This window comes from Diadema setosum, chromosome 1 (genome assembly GCF_964275005.1).
Source record: "Diadema setosum chromosome 1, eeDiaSeto1, whole genome shotgun sequence".
Lineage (NCBI taxonomy): Eukaryota > Metazoa > Echinodermata > Echinoidea > Diadematoida > Diadematidae > Diadema > Diadema setosum.
Genome location: NC_092685.1, coordinates 34,093,812 through 34,116,864, shown reverse-complemented (window position 1 = coordinate 34,116,864; position 23,053 = coordinate 34,093,812). Strand labels below are relative to the sequence as shown.

The following is a 23,053-nucleotide window of genomic DNA, read 5'->3' as shown; positions in this document are numbered from 1 at the left end:
CATGCTGTAAAGTAGACACGCTCTGCTTACAGCTGCAAGGAGGCGACACCTCCCTAGTCTTTGAGATGGTTGCTGGATACGTGTACTCAGAACAAGTGTGTGCCTGAGTTGTGCTCAGTTTTGTGTGCATGACGGTGCTTGTGTGTGTAGCTGTAAATATGAGTGTGTGTGTTTCCCTGTGTGTGAGTGTATGTATGTAAATGTGTGAGCGTGTGTGTGTCTGTGGGCTTACTTCGTTCCATCGGATGATCATGTTCGCGTCGGGTGGTCGCGTTACCCGACATTTCGTAAATAACATGCCCTAATATACGAAGGGTCGGGTAAGGAGGGGTAAAATAATCACAATTTAATACAGATAATCCTTGACATAAGGCTGATCGTTTAATGCGACTATTTTATGTAAAAAAGTGTCATTCAAGTGATGAAGTATCGGGTGAATCAGGGACGGTGAATCCAGTGAATAAATCAAAGCAAAAGACATCAAACAAGCCACAAAATAGCACAAAAATTGATGGCAATAACAAATAAAAGAGTATAAAATATTCTCAGAAACATAATTCTATGGCTAAATAAAACAATAGTATTACAGGATGGAGAATACGATGCACAAAATATGGAAAAGCTTTAGTGTTCCTAGCTAGGCTCTATACTTCCGATCAAAAAAGCAAATCTACAAGCATTGACATAATTATGAAGAGTTTTATTGCAAAACGCACTAACTCCATTCTTGTTAATTTGATTGATTGATTGATTGATTGATTGCTTTATTGTCCACTCTGGAAATTCTTTGTACATCGGATATCACAGCAAAATAAACATTAAATACATCACAGGTACACCACAGATATATCACAGAATACGAATGAAACTAACTCATACTAACATACAATATATAGCATGTGCAGGGCTCCACACTAACTTTTATTTTTGGTGGCCCAATCGGGCCACCAAAATAATTGATTTTTATTTTTTGTGCCTCGAAAGTAAAATCTGGTGGCCCCCCCCCCCCCCAAAAAAAAAAAAAAAAAATCAAGAAAAACTAAATTGGTCCTAGTGTAAGACAGCAAAGCCTATCTCCTTCTTTCCAGTTTCTAAGTTTGTTAATGTACATGTACCTCAGTTTGGTTAGGTTCTTAGGTTGTCCCACATCTCATTAACCTGTATTCTATTTCTGTCCCACCACTCTTATTCCTTCCCCATCCATGTTATTCCTTTCCCATTCATGTTTACAGTTATCACCTCAGCTTGTTGTCACATCTGATCCTTTATCATTCCATGTCTGCAGTTCTCACCCCAGCTTCTAGCCACAGTCATCCGGTGTGTTTCCATTGGTTGTCTCATGAATTGGGTTCTTTCATTTTAGTTGGTCTCTTCCATTTCTGTTACTCCTATTGGTCCTCTTAGTTTATTTAGATATGTAAATATGTAAATACAGTTTATGCAGATCATGTTCATGATGTTGAGATTTGCTGAGGGCAGGTCAGCCTGATAATAAAGCAGTGTGCTCCTCAGGACTTGAAACGTGCAGGCCTCATGGTTACAGTCTGTGTCCCTGACCCTGTAGCTATCTTACACTAGTAAACATATAGAAAAAGAAATATTAAGTATTACTGAAGTGATACAGGTACCCATGGTATGTTTAAAATAAATGAATAGAAAATTCAATCATCTTACCATTATTCTGAGTTCTAAGATTTAGCAAATGGGCTTATAGATTATTATAAAAGTTGATGCTTATATTAAGTGGTCAAAACTTACATTTGTAAGTTGATAATAAAGTGGGGGCATTTGAAGATATTGGTAAACATCCGACATTTTTTTTGGCATTGTAAAGAGCTGAAAGTTACCGTTATTATTTCTGATTAAGTAAAAGCAATCATCTAACATTTACTAGTATTTTAACACCTTACAGCAGCCTAATGTTGTATATACCGTTAATCATTTTCAAATGTAAAAGCTAATGACTGACATTCATTTTAGTATCTTACGGAGGTGAATGTTAACCTTATTCATTTCGAACGTAAAAGGGCAATTCCGTATTGGAGGGGCAAAAACAGCAAAATTCAAAGTAAAGTAAATGCTCAGAAATTTAAGTTTCCCATACAGACCGATTGTGGTATTTACGGAAACAAAAAACCCTTTTCCAATAACTTTCCTCGTTTTTGTTGTACACACTTTCAAAGTTGGAAGACTTTTAATTGTATTTATCTAAAATTCTACAATATCAAATGAAAATTTAAAATGAAACAACTTAAATATCTCTCTACTTTATCCATATTTCCACATTTTTCTTCTTTTGCTTCAACAATCACATTTTATGAAGCATTCAGTCACTCTCATTATGATATCTTTTGGAGAAACTTTCCAAATCTACTGACAAATTGACGTAATTCCGTTACTATAAAATTGAAAAAAGTTTTTTCCCGAACAAACTAATTGTAAACTGTAATTGTGGTAACGGAATTACATGGTAACAGAATTACACACACATCTAATATGGAAAAGAATGACTTAACCTACTTTCATGCCAATATGTATGTGAAGTGTTCATGACAAAGCTTCAGGGCATTATCCTCAAGCTTAATGTTGTTAGTGATTGGCAGTAAAGGAGTGAAAGTTGAAATATTATGATACACTGACATGACTCAGAATAGCTGAATGCCTCTGACAGTGAGTCTTGACATCAGGGTACATGCTTGACAGAAGTGCTAGAAGTCTCCTTACTTTCATCTTTTCTCATGTACAAGAACTCCATGGAGACTGTGCTGATGATTTAGGTTTGCTAAAGATACTCATTCTCAAATGTCAAATATTTAGTTAAGACCATATTATGAAAGAGCAGACTCTAAGCTTTAAAATGATGTATAACTCAAATCAAATGGACTCTCCTAACCTATCTAAATATTGGACAGAAAGAACAAACTCAGGAAAAGTCTGAACTGAGAAAAGAGGCTGTGAAGTACAGTGTCTATTCAAGCGCTTAATCTTTACCAAACCGTGCTGGCTGTGCGATGAATGGGAAAAAACAAAACAAAACCAGGAAGTAAACCACCAGAGTAACAACAATGAAGGGATTATCAGATTAAACTGAAATTAAGCATGCCTCATTAACCTATTCTGTCCATGATTAATGCCAACTTTCAAAGCAGTAGCACTATCCTTTCAAAAGTTATTAGAGTTGAAAATGAAGAGTGTGGACAAGGTTTTTCAGAAATGAAAAAGGGATTCTAAAGACACACCTAATCACACAATTCTACCAAAAATATTCGAGATAAACTGCTAAAAAAACACACTTTCCTGCCCGTTTTATGATACCAAATTTGAGCATAATGTAAAAGAAGACCCGCTCTTTCAGAAAATATGAAAAAGTCAAGTTCGGCTAGGTTGACCCATTTCACTTATTTTCAGTCCTCACTCAAAATCAGCGTGTGCGACTTTATGTTCGTTTTGAGGTGCACGGTCACATATAATCCGAGAAGTATCCCCATCGAGTATAACTACAATGGACTTCTCAGATTGACAGGCGAGCCCACTCAACTCGGAACCCACAAGCGCGTACAGACCCTACAAAAGCCCCCTGCCTCAGAAAAGTGCTCGGCACTAGTCACAGGCGGGCGCGTCCGTGACCCGACCGGCTTTCCTGACGGTGCCTCTTGATGCATAAATGGCCACAATAACAATTGTTAATAAAGCAAACATTCCGAAATACAACCTTCCCTACGAGTATGACATAACAAGTGGAAAACATCTCATGTACTGTATAAACTACATCTGCGCAGAGGCCCAGAAATGAACAATTTCCGCCACACGGGCACAGCCCGCCGCCACTGCACAGGAGAGCCTTACAGCAGTAAAAGGGGGTACACAATAAAGATCAACCCACAAACATATTTTTTTTTTGGTTTCACACTTCATTAGTCTAGAAAGCACTTATCAGAACAAGAGCTACTTTACACCCAAAAAGTATTATATGACTAATACTAGCCCCAGAAAACATTAACATAACATATATACTACCACTCTTGGGAGTTATCTAACTAAAATTTATCTCATGGATCTTTCATTACCAACATCATTTTCCAGTGTCTATTTCAACAACTTAAACACAGCTGTTAATGGTTTTACAAAACCCGAGTACATAAATGTATCAATCAAACGTGGTACATATTGACGTGCCCATGTTATTGTGAGTGAAAAAGGCAACAAAAACGAATCACTGCTAGCTTACATAACGGTTGTTATAGGTATAGCCAAAGTCAGAGTGCATACCTGTATCAATAAAATTTGTGGTACATACTGGTGTGCCCACATTATGCGAGTGAAAGAGGCAACTGGCACATAGAAAAACAAAAACAAATCACACCTAGCTCATATCATGTTGGCTATTCCGCTTCTGAGGTCTTTTAAAAATAACGCTATATCCCAATAAGTGTATATAAGTGTATATGCCGAAGAGTGGCATCATGATGTCGGATGGCTTGATGCATAATACAGTGAAACCCCGTTATAACGAGGTCCGTGGGACCGGCGATATCACCTCGTTATAATCGTATGCATCAAAAACAAAGAAAAACATAAGCATGACGTCATATACTCATCAATGAAACTTCAGAACATATCCTTTGTGTTGTTATTATACAATTATTGAGCATTATTATTGAGAGAATAAAGGGAAATTATTTGTGAAGTAGACAAAGAAATAGGGGCTGAAATGATAATTTAATTCTTTATTGTAATTCTTGTTTGTTAAGCTTTTTCTAAACACCAGCGCAAATATATAGAGTAACATACAGGCCTTGTTTACTGTAACTTGCTAGGTATTTTTACGCTGTTGGTGCCCAGCGGGAATGCGATGATTTCATGAATCATTTCGGCTGTAATCTTGTACAATGTATGATCGTTGCGCCCAAATGGATAAAAAATGCGTTCTTTATTTTCTTCCGAAAATCCCTTCGCATTTTGTATGACCGTTCTTGAAAAATATGCGACAGGATTGAATGTGGGAGGTTGTCATCCTTTTTACGCAAATCTGTACCTGGTAGACCATTCTAAAAGAAAGAAAAAAAAATCACCATTGTGAAATGCAGTGTTAAAATTGTGATAATGAACAAACCCAGATCTATTCAAACTAATAAATGCATTTGTTCTTTTTCTGATTTAGGATAACATGCGTCATTCAACTTTTTTTACGCTACTGTCACCTGGCAAGATTGCGATGATTTCAGAGTAACATACGTGCATTGTTTACCGCTAACTTGCGAAGTATTTTACGATGTTGGTGCCCAGCTGGAATTCGATAATTTCATGAATCATTTGGCTGTAATTTTATACAATGTATGATCGTTGCGCTCGAAGGGATTAAAAATGCATTATTTACTTTCTTCCGAAAATCTCTTCGCGTTTTGTACATCCGTTCTTGAACTGTTGAATGCGTTTGTTTCCTTTTCCGAGCACCGATTAAGTACACTGTAGGTTAACATGCGTTATTCAACTATTTTTACGCTACTGTCACCCGGCGAGATCGCAATGATTTCATTTATTATTTCGGCTTTAATCATACACACTCATATTTGAATTATCATTCGTTAAATGATAATGAACAAATCCAGATCTATTCACACTAATACATGCGTTTGTTTCTTTTTCTGAACACCGATTAAGTAGCTTAACATGCGTTAATCAACTATTTTTACTTTGTCACCCGGCGGGATCGGGGCGATGATTTTATTATTTCGGCTTTAATCATCCAAACTCATATTTGCTCAAACCCAGCAAAAGAACTGGAAGTCGGAACTAAAATTGGAAAGGATATAATGATGAGTTACACACGCATTCCAATTGTCAATTTTTGGTCACAATTGTCGCTACATGAAAAGTTTTTGAATGCATTATCTATTTTTTTCTCGTTGCGCTGTGGTCTGACCTCGTATCACGCACGCGTTTCTTGCGAAAAAGAAAATCGAATGATTATGTTTAATAATTTAGTTGGAACATCGGAAGGTATTCCTGTGTCTTATCGCATGATTAAGAAGAAAACATGGAAGGAACAGGAAAAGATGTAGATAGCATGAATTTGGTTTTCAATGTTTCGTTTGTCGCGTGTTTGAAAGCGGCAATATGGTCAAGAAATGGAACCTCGTTATAATCGATCAAACTGCCTATGTTTTTCTTTATCATGATTTACCGAAATTGTCCTCATAACCGAACTCGTTATAACCGATTCGTTCTGCCATAGGTTTACACGCAAAGGAAAACAGGACCGACGCGATCACCTCGTTATAACCGAACTCGTTATAACGGGGTTTCACTGTAACAGAAGCCCCTGCTTGCCGACACCATGAGCGTGCTCACTTGTTCATAGCAAGGTGAATCCTATCAGCCCGATTCTGGTCGGAATCGGCAAAATGGGCATATGTCCTCCTTGGCAGGATTTCCGACCAAACAATTATTGCCTCTGGAAGAAGTTGCTGCATTTTAAACATTGACTCTGAGACCAGCTCCATCAGTGCCTTGTCCGGCAAAAGCCCGATGTCGTTTGTACCCGCGTGAATGATGACGTGTGACAAGTTGCAGAAGTGCTGAGACGAAAGAATCGATTCCAGCCAGCTGTGAACCTGGCCGAGGCGAAGCCCCCTATATTCTCTCCATTAGACTGGAGCCCGTTGCCTCATTGCTTGGACTCCCCCTTGACTGGCAAATATCCCGGCCCAGTACGCTATTGAGTCCCCAACTACCAGGGTCGTACGCCGGCCTCGCCTGCCTGCAAAACAAAGAAAACTATCACCCGGCAGCGTCTAGCTCAACCAAATATTTGCACCATGTGCACCAGCATTCGTATATAATGAAATTCTCCTTACTTTTCGACAAGATTAACCATTACTAAGCTGGGTTAACCTTACTAAGCTGAGATAATCATATTTGAACTGCTTTATAATCTAACAACATATAGATTTACAAAAGTTTATGTGCTCAAACTGAACTTTATTGAGCAAACCCTTCGTTAATAAGCATAAAACTGTATATACCAATGTCACAAAACACATATCCACTATCATTATTACTAGTAATTATAGAGACATAAATCTACGAACATATCCATCCCCAACATGTAAGGAATGTTCTGCCCCAACCAAATTTATGCGAATGTAACGTTTATTTATATCTGTCACCCAGTGCCACCTTCGCTGGATTGCCTGTGAGTCGAAACCCGCTACTGCAGATGACGCGGCAGCGCCTATTCGGAATGAGCAGGAGGTAAAACACGGCTCTGGCATACATTAGCCCGACCAGACGCTGTATTCGCACAGCGTACTGGTTAGTACGCTGTGCGAATACAGCGTCTGACCAACGAGGCTTGCACCTTGAAAGTGGAGAACCACAACACGACTACAAAACTTATTAAAATTTATACGTTTCTTATAAAAAAAATGGATACGTTACTCACGTTAAGTGCATGCTTGTATTACAGAAGGTTCATATGTCCATAGAGAGCCCTCACGATAAGTCCATTGAACAAAAAATGGCACTTTCTAACGCAGTAGAACAGCGAAGGAGTCCCCAACCGTCGGGGTTCATCGTTGCAGAATTCAGAAATGGTGAGTGACTACTCAGCAAATTATGCGCTCGAGCGACTGCCCACACACTGCCACATTGTCTGCTCGAAGGCTCACCTCAGACGCTGAGAGAGAGGCACTGGTAAATTCACCAACTTTCAAAAATTCGAAAATGCCACTAGGCAACAGGCTCGAAAAAGCATGGCATCATAGAACGTACAGAATGCCGAAAACATGAGATCACTTTTTTTCAGTATTGAAATCGTGATAGGACAGCGCGAATCGGCCCTCGAGCAACGTCGCTGGCAACCACTTAACAAACAACTGACTACGAAATGCTTTGTTACATCAGGGAGTCCTTGCGCCCGCAAATGAAATGACAGACCGGAAACATGTGTAACAATAGTGGAGGCTGCATAATCTTGCAACGATGAATAGAAAATACACAACGCTACCTGTTCATATGAATATGGTGTATACGATCCGGGAAAATAAATTTATATGAATTTACTAAATGCCTCCTGAGCCTGATGATAAACTACCTGAGTATTGCGGACCCTAGATGCATCCATTAAGTCCGACCACTCTTGTTGAAGATCTCATAAAGATTGTTAGGCAGCGGACCTGGTTCCAATGTGCCTCCAGTGCCAGCAGACGGAAACGCTCATTCTGGGAACGAGAAAGAGCATCCGCGATGTTATTATGAGCCCCTGGGACATAACGAGCTCCCAAAACGTATGTTGTGCTGCAAGCAAGTGACCACTACCTAACTAATTAACCCCATGATTAAAGGGCATTTCAACATCTGAGAATTGATTACTACAACAGTTTGATTATCAGGCCAGAACGACACACGCTTAATTCCATTTGTGAGTCCCATAACAGTAACGCGACTACTATGGGGAAGAGCTCCAGTAATACTATGGAATACAAAGGGACATGTACATCGTCTGGCCACCTCCCCTGTGTTCATTTGCCTTGAAAGTAAGCACAAAAACCAATGCTCCCAGGTGCATCTGTGTAGAAATGGAACTCGTCATTGCTCCATGTATGGTGATCACTAACTGCGATCACTGACCCCATACGCATAGCGTAATGGGGCTGCAGACTGTAGCATTCAGGATCATGACAGGGTAGTATCGCGGATAAATATCAACTTAAAATCGAAAAATTTCTTCAATTTGAAGACTTACCAGTGAAGTTGAAGTATTGACAGCAGGCTTCGGGCAATGTTTGGTTCTGCCAATAGTCCCTTTCTGTTCGAATTGATGACTTAATGTGACTCGGTCGAGAGGAACCTGGAAGGCTACACTGAATTGACGGCCAGCACATTCGCACAAATTTCAAATCCATTGACCAAATAAGATGTCTGTTTGCGCATGCGCTGGCCGTCAAGTTAGTGTATGTAGCTCTCCCTGGTTCCTCTCGACCGAGTCATCACTTCGAGCAGACTTCATTAAGTCATCACTTCGAGCAGAAAGGGACTATTGGCAGAACCAAGCGTTGCCTGAAGCCTGTTCTCAATACTTCAGCTTCACTGGTAAGTCTTCAAATTGAAGAAATTTTTCGATTTTAAATTGGTATTTATCCGCGATACTACCTTGTCATGATCCTGAATGCTACAGTCCGCAGCCCCATTACGCTATGCGTATGGGGCTGCTGATCGCAGCGAGGTGATCACAGAAAATGACCCTGCAGTTAAAGCTGCACAAAAACTGCTGCCAAGCTTGCAGGTCCTCCCGCTCTCCTCGAGAAAACCGGACCTTATAGTGCTGCTCGCGTACCCCACAATGGTCAAGTCTATTAAATGCCTTGGCTTAGGAATGCTCGACCCAGAGCCACTGCCCTGCATACAAAGTTGAGACTATCGATGACCAATTGCAAAACCTGACATGTCACCTTTTCCTTATTCAAATTGACTTGTAAAATATCGACAAGAGATGCCACCTTATCTTGCGGTAGGCCCCTACGCGTACTAAGGAATCAATGGAATCGATCTGCAGACCAAGGAATGTAATCGATGTGATCGGTCCCTCAATCTTCTCATACGCTATTGGTATCCCAAAGCGCTCGCATGTTGCCTTAAAACTACACATCAAATGCCTACATTCGACCTCTGATCTACCCAAAAAAAGGAAGTCATCAAAAAAATGCAGTGTATTTCTGGAACTGGCAGCTACCCGACAACAATATCCCACAAATGAACTGAACTTCTCAAATACGGAACATGCAATTGACCACCCCATAGGCATACACTTATCATAGTGGAATTTACCATCAATATTCATACCTAGTAAATCAAAATCATCTGGATGCACTGGCAACAGGCGAAAGGCTAATTTTAGGCGTGTGGGCCTACAGTGCACCAGCTGTCATCAGCCACGTACAGCTCGCTATCCACCACCGCCCAAGACCTATAGTGGGTTCCCGTTCTTGCCCCAAGCGAAACTGGGTATATTGCAGGTTTCTGATTATTTGTTTGTTGATTTTTTTTTGTTGGAAACCTGAACCTCCATCTCAGTCAATACTGTACCATCCATTTAATCTTGAATGCCTTCCCTTTTCATGATAGCGACTTCGACCCCAAAACAGATCTTCTGTTTAAAGAAAGTAGAGTGCATGCAAAATATGGGGTATCAAAAAATCACATAAATTTTTGACTTCTAATAATACCCTAACTTGAATATCCAAACAGTGCATCTGTGTCCAAAATCTGATGTTCCACAAAAAGGTTACATTTTCTCTTCGTACACATTAAGTTTCATACATACATGTAGACCCTATATGCATTTTTTTAATGGAAAATACATATTACATGCACATGTAAAAGGTGTGAAGCCAATATGGCAAGGGAATAGACAGGAATTAGAGGAGATAAGAAAATGAAAAACAGCTACACTACCTGTAACATGAATTGACAGGAAACAAACAGAAATATGGTTTAATGTACCCCAAAATGAAATCTATGTAAAATAAAAAGTGAAAAGGGTAAAAGCTACAAGCAATGCTTTTTAGTGGACCTCTCAGTTCTCATTTTTACCCTTCAAACATAACTTTGTAATTCCAGTATGTGTGCATATCTTTATTAGTTTGTTGATTACCACTGATCGTCATAATTTGTAATGTAAACAATGCTTATGATTGAATTTTTGATTTACTTCGTGATATATGTTTTGTTGAAAGAAAAATGAGAATGAAATAAATAAATGAAATAAATGAAATGAAATCCACATGTACAGCTCCATCAGTCCCCTGCACACACATTAGCAATTTGTTTGCAAACTAAGCAACATTCTTTTTTTGAAGTACAGCTGTACAATCATTTTCTTGTCAGAACAAAGCTCACTGAAAAAGCATGTTTATCCACGCTGTACCCTACCAGCAAAACCTCCCTCTCTCTTCCTTCCCACTTCAAGCAGTCTCTTATAAATGTAGGGCCTGTAACTACAGTAGTATGGTGCTCTTTCGTTGAACTATTCTTTGAAGGTTTATCTAAATAAAGGCTAATCGCACCACACTGTCTGTGCAACGGCTCCAGATGATCGACTCGTACGTATGTGTGCATGCATGCTATTTAGCTAATACATTGTACAGTCATTCATTTCTTCGCGCCACTTGTACGAGGCTATAATATGATTCATTTAAAGGGACACTATCAGAACATAAGAATAGGTTTGTCATTTATATTATTTAAGAAATGAAGAAATAGCTTGCTTAGATTTTTTTAGTTTGGTATAGGCATCCACAATGAACAGATATTATTTTGTTTTTTATGAGGCCTGCTCGCACAACCCGGATAGGATCGGCGGTTGCGGAACGTTTCTGCGTACTGCCTATTGTGCGGTATATTCGTTCCGGCGGAACCAATCGACTGAATTCGGCCAGTATATCGGTTCCCCCGGAACCCGGAATGGATCGCGTGTGACACCAGCGTGTACTGGGTTCGGGAGCACTCCGAGCAATCCTCCTTGCTCCTGTCGGTGCCGGAGGAGTGCTGGCCGATGTTGCACCACGTGGGGTTTTCCGCAGTGAACATTTTGGCCAATGTTTTGGCATCTTGCCAAATCTACTAACAAGAGTTGACAGTTTTGTATCCAAAAGAATAGATCTATACTAGAATGGTACCCAATATTCCGTAGGGATAATGAAAGACGTAGTGCTCCTATAGATACTAAACGACAATTAATGAAACAGCAGACAGTATTTATAATCCAGAACCCTGTACAGCTGTAGTTCAATAAGGAAGTTAAGTACTGAAACAAACAAACTGCCCAGTGAAGTTTAAGGGCTTGTGCCCATCGTAGTTGTACTAGCACTGGCAGTGGTAGCATAAACAGTGCATTTGATTTGTCCTTTATTCAGCCTGAATAGATATAGGCTTCTATACAATTGCCATAAATAAGTTTATGAAAGTTGACAGCAGGTTGGAATTCTGAAAGATGTGTATGTAATGTTCAGATTACATTATTTATTTAGAATGCATGTTGCATTAAGTAATTAACAAGTTTGTGATAATATTACTCAAACAGTGATAATAATGGACAATTTGTTGTAGAGCACAAGCTACATTTAAGTCTCTGAGCGCTAAGTAATTATGTTAAATTGGTGTATATCAATTTGGTTGAAGTTGATACAAGTGTAATTAAAGGCATAATTTACCATTTGCAGATGAAAGCATTAGTGCTTTGAAATAGTTCTAAAATGTGAGTTAGGGATAGAAACAACCACTGTCAAAATTTGAATCCGTATAATCGATGTTAAGTGTTGTTAAATACACAAAATGTGAACAATAGTTATAATAAAAATGTTTCCAGACTAAACCGTATACAGTTACGGTTTACTGAGAAAAACCCTGATATCTCCTTATATTTTAGGTTTTATTGCAAATATTTAATATGGTAGGATGTTTTATGATACAACAGACCTACACATATGCATCAAATGTGATATCTTGAACATTTTTGAAATCACTGCTCCCAAAGGTAAACTGGACCTTTAATATAAATGTTTCTTCTGTGTTTCTGTTAAAGTGACCCACTACACTTCACTTCACTACACTAAGCGTACACTTCACGTCATGTCACTTGACATCGCTGTGATATACACACATCACACAGATGACATTATGCCGCTGTGAGCTGAGCCGGATAACTGAATAAAGTCACCTTAGTAGCCAGTGGAAAGCAAAGGACTGCGTCTATAACAAGTGTTATGATTCAGATTCTGACTGTGCGTGTATATGAACAGTGCGTTTGCAACGTTAAAAATCTACAAATGTAGTAAGGTCCTGCAGACAAGGCTACATTTTTAAGTTCACAACTCTTCAGCTCAACTTATAACTCCAACTGAAGTCACACTCTTGAAACTACATGGACAGTTTCATGATGGAGAGCACCGAACATGGATCTGAAATCTCTCAACCAGCTCAAGATGAGGTTAAATCATTGCGACAGTCCTGTCAAGGTTACCTGGGTAGCCTTACTAAAATGTACAAGGAACTAGAGGTTCTTATGGCGATGTTTGATAACAAGGATGCAGTTTTGAAGAAGAACAATCAGCTTGAAAGTGTATTCCAGCTGTATGAAGGCAGATTCAGAGAATATCATAGCAAGCTAGTTGGTGCTGATGCGGAAGCTGTATTAGAGAAATTCGAACAGAGCAAACAGAACATAGAGGAGTTTCGTGGCAGACTGAAGGACTGGAAGGAGGCTGAAGAGAGGCGTGGCGCTGAATCGGTTCGACATGATGACAACGCTTCTGTGAGGTCTGCGACCACAACTAGCAGCCAGTCATCTCAAAGGAGCAGTGCGAGTTCATCGTCTACAAGGCTGAGGGAGGCAAAAGTGAAAAAGGAACTTGCCAAACTCAAGAAAGTGCAGTTTGAAAGATCACATGGGGTGAAATTGGAACAGTTTAAGTTGGGTCAGGAGTTAGCTAGGATGGAGATCGAAGATGGGTTAACAAATGCAGAAGTAGAAGAAAAGTTGTGGGAAGAAGAGGTAGTTAAGAACTTCATTCAGGTGAACCTCTTCAAGAAGTTCATGTGCAAAATCATGATGTTCAGGTAGAGAGTACAAATCATGAATCTTCTCCGGCAGTAAAGAGAGAGCTTAATCCACATGCCCCAGTTTTCTCAAGTAGAGAAGTCAAATGTCAAAATGATGCTGCTACTCTTGAGAATAATATGTCTCACATGTTTCAGGCCTTTAATTTGGCAACAAACATGCCAAAACCAGAACTGGTGACATTTGGTGGTAATCCAATAGAGTACTGGAGTTTCATGAACAATTTCGATGTAGTTGTAGCAGACATGGCATGTGACGACCGTATGAGACTAACATACCTGATACAATATTGTACTGGTAAGGCTAGACAAAGCATTTAGAATTGTGTTCTGTTGGGTGCAAAGGAAGGTTATCGTAAGGCCAGAGAGATTTTGGCTGAGCAGTTCGGCCAACCATACATTGTTTCTCATCCCCATATACAGCAGGTTTTGAATCGATCACAGGTGAAGCCGAACGATGGAGCGAGACTGTGGGACTTGGCAAGGGACAAGTGCAGGTGTCAAATGGTCCTCTCCCAGATGGGATATTCAGCCGATATGAATAGTTTCGACAATCTCTCCAGATCCAAGACCTCATACTAATGCACCTACAATCTGAATGGGCCAAGCAGGCACACAGGATGATGAGCAAAGGGGTCTATCCAACCTTCGAGAGCATGACTGAGTTCCTCGAGCAGTCTGCAAAGCTTGCGAGCAACATGTTCGGACAGAACATAAGGAAGTCAGCAAAGCCAGCTGTAGGAAGTGGGCCAAAGAAGGGACCTCAACGCATGACTTTCACCACTCAGGCAAGTATGAGGAGTGAAATTTTTACTGCACACCCACAAGGTATGAAATGTCCCTGCTGTAGCCAGCAGCATGGACTCAAGAAATGTCAGAAATTCAAGGAAAGACCCTTTTCTGAGCGCATCAAACTGACCAGGCAACTACGTCTGTGTGATAACTGTCTTCAACCTTCCCACTTTTCTGTTGGATGTTCAGCAAAACCACAGTGTGAGAAAGCTGGTTGCAACAAGAAATATCACACTCTTCTTCATCCTCCACAAAGCGGAAAGAAGGAAGAAAGACACAACAATTCATCTATGCCTACATCTTCTACGGGGACCAGCATGGTGACTGCAACCAGTAATCCAACAATGTCAAATACAGTACCTCTTCATCGAGGAAAAAGGTCTGCCTCCGTGTTGTTCCTGTAAATGTTGCAGGAAATGGTCAAGAAATCCAAATTTGGGCACTATTGGATGAAGGAAGCGATGTGTCTCTCTGCAGCAACAGACTGGTGAAGCAGTTAGGCATACAAGGAGCTCCAAAGGACTTCCAGTTGACCACTGTCGGTAACAGTCTATCTAACCAGAAGGGTTTGGAAGTTGGGCTGACAGTGAGGAACATCACAGATGGAAAGACCATCAATCTTCCAAAGGTTTGGACTGTCAAGGAGATGAACATCTCCCAGGATTGTATTCCTACAAAGGCAGACTTGGCAGGATGGCCACACTTGAAGGGCATCACACTACATTGATGAGGAAGATGCACAGCTTCTGATTGGAGGAGACCCCCCGGAAGCTTTCTGGGTGTTAGACCAACATAGGAGCAATCCTAAGGAGCCATGTGCTGTGCGCACACCATTGGGATGGAGTCTGTTGGGACCGACATCATCCAAGAGCAGATCCTCATCAGCTAGTGTCAACTTTGTAAGACAAGAAGAAGACCCTCTGCACAGCCAACTCAAACAGTTTTGGGAACTGGATTTTGGAGGCTATCTCCAGGAGGAGAAGACGGGCATGTCAATCGAGGACCAGCGGGCTTTGAAGATGATGGAAAATACAGCAAGGAAGGTTGGTAACCATCGTGAAGTCGGCCTACCATGGCGATACTGGCCACCTGAGATACCGTCCAATCGTTATCTGGCAGAAGTCAGATTGAAGTACCTCAAACGGAAACTGGAGAAAGATGAAGCACTCCACGAAAGGTACACAACCACCATAGGCGAGTACATATCCAGTGGCTACGTAGAGGTGAAAGACGAATCTGATCACCAATCCAAGAGTTCAGATGGTGGAGAAAAGAAATTTAAGGAACCGAAAGAGTTGAAGTGGTACCTCCCACACCACGCAGTCCATGCATCCTCACAAACCGGAGAAGGTGAGAGTAGTCTTTGATTTTGCTGCACGCTATCATGGCACAGCTCTCAACGATCAACTACTACAAGGGCCTGATGTAACCAACAACTTGACCGGAGTACTCACAAGATTCAGGCAGGAAAGAGTTGCCTTTGTTGCCGACGTGCAAGGGATGTTCAACCAAGTCAAGGTTCCAGTCAAAGACCGAGATGCAATGACATTCCTGTGGTGGAGGGATGGTGACCTGTCCCAGGAGCCTACAGAATATCGCATGACAATACATCTTTTTGATGCGACATCTTCGCCAAGTTGTGCAGGGTTCGCACTCAGAAAGACTGCAGGGGATGCACGTGGACAGTTCAACAAAGAAGTCATCAATACAGTCCTGAACAACTTCTACGTTGATGACTGTTTAAAGTCTGTGAAGTGCCAAGATGATGCAATGAGTCTAGTGGAAGACCTGAGATGTCTTCTAGCCCAAGGAGGTTTCAGACTGACTAAATGGCTCTGCAATGATCGAGACGTCCTTGCTTCAATTCCCGAGTCGGAAAGGGCTGAGTCAGTGTTGCTCGAGGATTTGCCAGCTCAACGGACACTTGGAATCCTGTGGGACATGGAGACAGACTCCTTCAAGTTCGAGGTCCAGGTAAAGGAGAAGCCGGCAACAAGGCGCAGGGTTTTGTCTGTTGCAAGCTCCCTCTATGAACCGTTGGGTTTCCTCGCCCCATTCGTGCTACCAGCTAAGGTACTCCAACAGAACCTATGCAGACAAGATTTGACTTGGGATGCAAAGATTTCACTGGAAGAAGAGAAACAGTGGCAAGAGTGGCTGAATGATTTGCCTTTGCTCACCAAGATCCGAATAGGTAGGTGTCTGAAGCCGGAGGGACTTCAGGAAATTGAATCCGCTCAACTCCATCACTTCTGTGATGCATCTGAAGTTGGATACGCAGCTGTGTCCTACTTGTGCCTTACAGACATATCAGGTGAAGTACACTGTGCGTTTGTCCTAGGGAAGACAAGATTAGCACCCATGAAGGTGGTTTCAATCCCAAGATTGGAACTAATGGCTGCTGTCCTTGCAGTGACTATGGACCAATGCATTAAAGGAGAACTCGAAATCAAAATCGATGAGACAGTGTTTTGGACTGACTCTACAGCTGTGCTGTAGTACATAGGAAGCGAAAGCAGATGGTTCAAGACATTCATTGCAAGCAGAGTTGCACAAATCCACAAGGCCTCTGAACCTGAGCAATGGAGACATGTTGACACAAAATTGAATCCGGCAGATGACGGATCTCAAGGTTTGAAAGCATCAGAGCTTCTTAAAGATCAGCGCTGGATTACCGGACCTTCTTTCCTAACGAAGGAAGAGAAATTCTGGCCTACACCTCCAGAAGTGCTTGAAGTTGCACGAAGTGACCCGGAAGTGAAGAGAGAAATTCATGTGTTTCCTACTTCACTGAGAGGTAGCATGCAAGATCTCTTCACTAGACATTCCTCATGGAATAAGTTGAAGCGAGTCATGGCATGGCTTCTCCGCTACAAGAGATGGCTTCCCACAAAGGCGAAGGGTGAAGGGATTGGCGAGATGAAGTCTTCATTGTCAGCAGAAGAGCTGATCGAAGCGGAGAAAGATATCAAAATCATGCAAAGAGGTGTGTTTGGTGATTATCTCGACGGCATGGAACTGAAAAGCTGTGCTTTGAAAAGGCTGAATCCAATCATAGTAGATGGTATCGTCCAAATCTGTGGCAGGCTCGGCAACGCTCCTCTTGACTATGATGAGAAACATCCAGTCATCTTGCTTCACGATCATCACGTTACGAGGCTCCTCATTTCGCACCATCACCACCTGGTAGGACACTCTCGAGCAGGCATGACATGGTCTTTCCTGAGAACCAGGTATTGGGTGATGAGAGGAGGAGTTGCAGTGAGGAAGGTTGTAGGAAAATGTTTCAGGTGCAAGAGGAGGAATGCACCGAGAATGGAACAAATGATGGCTGAGCTTCCGCTGCACAGAGTCACACCAGACAAGCCCCCCTTCACATATGTAGGAGTTGACTACTTCAGGCCGATTCTGGTGAAACAAAGCTGCAGCAGAGTAAAGAGGTATGGCTGTCTGTTCACGTGCATGACCAGCAGAGCAGTTCATGTTGATGTCGCTCACTCGCTCGATACAGATTCATTCGTCAATGCCTTGAGATGATTCATCGCTAGGAGAGGCAAGCCAGAGAAGATAGTGAACGACAATGGGACAAATTTCAGGGGCGTCGAACGAGAGTTGCGAGAGAGCTTGGAGTCCCTCAACCAGTCCAAGGTGAACAACTACCTTCTAGACCAAGGAATAAATTGGTCCTTCAACACCCCAACGGCGAGTCACATGGGTGGGCTGTAGGAAAGAATGGTGAGGTCGATTCGAAAGACAACGAAGTGTCTGACGAAGTGTTGTCTACCGTGCTGGTACAAGTTGAAGGTATTCTAAACTCACGTCCTCCCCTCACTCAGTTGAGTATGGATCCGCAGGAGAACGAACCCCTGACTCCCAATCACTTGCTGTTGAAACAGAATCCCAGTCTTTCACTCGGCAAGTTTGACAAGGGAGACTGCTACGGAAGGCACCGGTGGAGACAAGTACAATATCTGGCGACGGTCTTCTGGCGGAGATGCCAAGCAGAGTACCTTCCTCTGTTACAAGAACGGCAGAAATGGTTGATTCCGCACAGGAGCTTGGCTGTGAATGATCTAGTCCTCGTGGCAGATGAACGGGCACCAAGAGGCCAGTTGCCGCTTGGAAAGGTGTCCCAGGTGTACCCGGGTAAAGACGGGCTAGTCCGCCAGGCAGAAGTCAAAGTAGGATCAATATTTCTAGGAGACCGATCTCCAAACTCTGTATGCTGGAAGCTGCAGATGTCCAGTAAAGTGATACATTATCAATGTTTGATATTCACAGCTTTACTTGTGATAGTTTAGCAAGAAGTGAAGTATTGTTTATGTTTGATGTTCAACATTCAAGTGTTGTCGAAAGTTTAAGTACCATTGTAAAGAATGCCGCTTTTAGATGAAGGTAAAGAATGACCTTCCTGTAGTCAGGTCATTGGGGGCCGGCATGTAGCGGCATAAGAAGTATAATATTGACAACACTATCCCTCAATAGCTAGACAGTAACACCCCCAAAATATTGGAGCAACCCCAAAACCCCCAAAACAATGCAGGCTCTATTCAGTACCCTAATTTGCATAGTAGAACACCTAAGCTATTTTGCATAGAGCACATGCCATCACCCCAAGGCAATGCACACTCTTTGTTAGCAGAGTGAGTTTGGAAGCTTTGAGGACAAGCAGTGTCTTCTAAAAGCAATGAGGAGAGTTATATTTAGTGACCAGGATACGTAACAGTTGGTAAGTCCACTTCATAATTGATATCCTTCTTTTATATGTGTATACACTGTACATTCCTCATTAATTAAGAGCAGAGTAACTAAGTTGTAATTTTTTTTTTCTGGAGGCGCACACAGTTATCAATTATTGTACCATTGCATCACATGTATTTTTCTTTTCTTTTCTTTTCTTTCTTCTTCTTTTGTTACTGTTAATGCTGATTTTGTTAATGCTATTGTGTTGCCTAGTCTACTTGTATGAGTAGCAAAAGTGCGCTTAGAAACGTCAGTATAAAGCGCCATATAAATGCAATTATTATTATTATTATTATTATTTAGTATCTGAATGAGAGTAAATCTCTTTGTTTCATGCTCCATGTCGATGTGTAGACATATTCAACCCACACAGGGTAGTAATATATTGAAATCAACTTTCCATGAGTATGAGAATATTACTTTAATTGGTATATTACACAATGTATAATATGTGGTGGAAAGGTGCTGTACTGCTGAGTATTACTAGACAGTTTGGAAGTCTAACCTTTAACAACATACAAGATAGATTAACTTGTTTGGAGCATGGATATTCAAAGTGTAGTACATTGCACTTGTTCACTGTATATAGTGTATATACTGTGTTTGCTTTAGGACCCAGAGCATAGCTGGAGGCTATAGGGAAGAGAGAGAGAGTGGTGGGTGCTTGCAGCCTTAAGTAGAGATAGTTGCCATGGAGACCACTCCAGAACAAGATGGTCTGTGTAGTTAGCTGTGTGGTGCACAGGATAGTTTGGTAGGGGGATGCCATCCAGAACCCTGTACAGCTGTAGTTCAATAAGGAAGTTAAGTACGGAAACAAACAAACTGCCCAGTGAAGTTTGTCTGTGATGCAGGACCTTCATTTGTAGATTTTTATTTTGTTGCAAACGCACTGTTCATATAAACGCACAGTGGGATGAAATATTTGAAAAACAATTATCCAACTAAATTGAAGTTGACACAATCAATGATGCAATCAGACAACAACCTATAGTGTATGTGTTATAAATTTCAGAGAAACTACTCCCAAAGTCAAGGTTGAAGTTGTGACTCAATTTTCTGGTAATTCCGTTACCATCACACATAGGCCTCCTTTGTAACCAACCAAGTGAGAACATTTAACAAATTTGTATTTGGGGTGATAGTGTGAGTACCTCTGCATCTTTTAAATGTATCAAGAGAAGGCAAAGTAATCAATCCAGTGTACAGGGGGAAAGAATATGAGGCAAAATTCACTGATTTGTAATTCCGTTACCGCGGAATTGCCCAAAAGCAAACATCCGCTTTTTGTCCCCGCCGAACGAGTTCGAGCAGGGGACTATGAAATGGGCTCTGTACGTGTGTGTGTCTGTGCGTCCGTCTGTCTGTCCGTCCGTCTGTGTGTGCGTCCGTGTGTGATCAAAATGTTCAATTTGCTACTTCTCTGTCATTTATGAGCCAATTTTGATTCTGTTTGCTTTATATGATAGCACTACATGGGAGCTTTGAAACTTCTACACAGAATTTCAGTTGTGACCTTTGACCTTGACCTTTGACCTATATTGTACATTTTGCTACAAAATGCTACTCCTTCGCCATTTCTAACCCGATTTTGATTCCGTTTGCTTTATGTGATAGCACTAGGTGAGGGCTTCCAAATTTCTACACAGAATTTTGACCTTTGACTTCTTTGACCTTTGACCTTGATTTTTGACCTATATTGTACATTGGCTACAAAATGCTACTTCTTCGCCATTTCTAACCCGATTTCGATTCCGTTTGCTTTATGTGATGGCACTAGGTGAGAGCTTCCAAACTTCTTCACAGAATTTTGACCTTTGACTTCTTTGACCTTTGACCTTGATTTTTGATGTATATTGTACATTGGCTACAAAATGCTACTCCTTCGCCATTTCTACCCCGATTTTGATTCCGTTTACTTTATGTGATGGCTCTAGGTGAGGGCTTCAAAACTTCTACACAGAATTTTGACCTTTGACTTCTTTGACCTTGATTTTTGACCTGTATTGTACATTTTGCTACAAAATGCTACTTCTTCGCCATTTCTAATCCGATTTCGATTCCGTTTGCTTTATGTGATGACACTAGGTGAGGGCTTCAAAACTTCTACACAGAATTTTGACCTTTGACTTCTTTGACCTTTGACCTTGATTTCTGACCTGTATTGTACATTTTGCTACAAAATGCTACTCCTTCGCCATTTCTAACCCGATTTCGATTCCGTTTGCTTAATGTGATGGCACTAGGTGAGGGCTTCAAAGCTTCTGCACAGAATTTTGACCTTTGACTTCTTTGACCTTTGACCTTGATTTTTGACTTATATTGTACATTGGCTACAAAATGCTACTCCTTCGCAATTTCTAACCCGATTTCGATTCCGTTTGCTTTATGTGATGGCACTAGGTGAGGGCTTCAAAACTCCTACACAGAATTTTGACCTTTGACTTCTTTGACCTTTGACCTTGATTTTTGACCTATATTGTACATTTTGCTACAAAATGCTACTTCCGGCGGGGACATATATTACGCACCACGTAATTTGTACTTTTCCTTGTTATTTTAGCATCTAACTGAGCCGATTTATACCGTTGATTATTTCCAAATGTAAAAGCAACATCCGACATTTATTTTAGCATCGTCCGGAGCAGAATATTACTGTTATTCATTTCCAAATTTAAGAGAAAACATCCCACATTTATTTTATTATCGTACTTCTACTTCTACTTCTATGGTGCTTCTCATCAAAGCCTGTTCAGCAACTGGATGAGGGTTTGTGGTGTGGTGCTTCAGACAGTGGATGCCATTTGTGCTTTGTGCTTGTGCAAGTAAAAAATCTCTGCCATGCTTAATTGGCTTCTATGGCTCTCTTGAACTGCTCAACAGAAGGCAGTTCAATGATGTGTTGAGGAAGCCTATCCCAGTCTCTGATTGTCCTTGGGAAGAAACTGTATTTGTAGGTATCCAAGGTAGTGCCGGTTCTCATAAAACGTTGATGTTGGCTGCTTCATGTTGTTCTTTGTCTCTGTTTGAGGTAATGTGGTATAGGTACTGCAATTTGGTTGTTTATTGCTTTGTAGAAGGTGGTGAGTCGAGCTTGCTTTCTTCTGTCTTCTTGCGTAGGGAGACAGATACTTTCTCTCATAGCTGTGACACTTGCCTCTCTCTGGTAATTCCCACATACAAAGCGAACAGCTCTTCTTTGAATTTTCTCCAGCAGGTCTATTTGGTTTTGCTTGTAGGGGTCCCATACTGTTGATGCATACTCTAACTGTGATCGTGCTAGGGTTATGTAGGCTAATTTCTTGATGTCGGTAGAACATTTTCCAAGGTTTCTCCGCAAGAATCCAAGGGTTTTCCCAGCTTTAGATGCTACAGCTTCAATGTGAGGTTTCCAGCTTAACTTCTCATGGAGTTCAATCCCAAGATAAGTTAGGGTTGAAACAGAGGCAATATCCTCATCCCCTATGGTATAAGTGTGAGTGATGGGCCGTTTCCCTCTGTGGATTCTCATTGAGTAGCATTTTTCCGCATTGAGTTTCATCTGCCAGACATTGGACCACTCAAGGAGGGTATTCAAGTCGTCCTGGAGCTTGAGAGTGTCATCTGTGGATGATATTGTGCGAAATACTAGACAATCATCCGCAAACAGTTTGATGGTTGAGTTGATTTTGTCCCCGATGTCATTGATGAACAAGAGAAACATCAGCGGTCCAAGGACCGTGCCCTGAGGCACTCCTGAGTCAACATGGACAGATGGTGAAGCCTCCCCCATCCACGACCACTCTCTGCGTCCTAGTAGTGAACCATGTCTTGATCTATGCTTGGGTGTGGTCACCTATACCATAGAATGAGCCGAATGTTATTGCTGTCCACTCCCGAAAGTGAAATGAATCATCTGACA

At 41.3% G+C, this 23,053-nt stretch overlaps 1 protein-coding gene across 1 annotated transcript; it reads left to right on the top strand.

Annotated features, from left to right (window-relative positions):
• Positions 1-14,273: 14,273 nt before the first annotated feature.
• Positions 14,274-18,135, top strand: LOC140232656 (uncharacterized). Its single transcript, XM_072312799.1, has 6 exons — positions 14,274-14,409; positions 14,823-15,074; positions 15,145-15,759; positions 15,803-16,723; positions 17,027-17,849; positions 17,958-18,135. Exons 1-6 carry the CDS (start codon positions 14,274-14,276, stop codon positions 18,133-18,135), a joined length of 2,925 nt encoding a protein of 974 aa, XP_072168900.1.
• The last annotated feature ends 4,918 nt before the right edge of the window (positions 18,136-23,053 follow it).

Bases quoted from the DNA above. Each gene is read 5' to 3' on its own strand.
- LOC140232656 (XM_072312799.1), top strand. From the start codon at position 14,274: ATGACTGAGTTCCTCGAGCAGTCTGCAAAGCTTGCGAGCAACATGTTC. The intron at 15,075-15,144 runs GTATTCCTACAA...TTGATGAGGAAG, and splicing joins GATGAACATCTCCCAGGATT to ATGCACAGCTTCTGATTGGA. The intron at 15,760-15,802 runs GTGAGAGTAGTC...ATCATGGCACAG, and splicing joins ATCCTCACAAACCGGAGAAG to CTCTCAACGATCAACTACTA.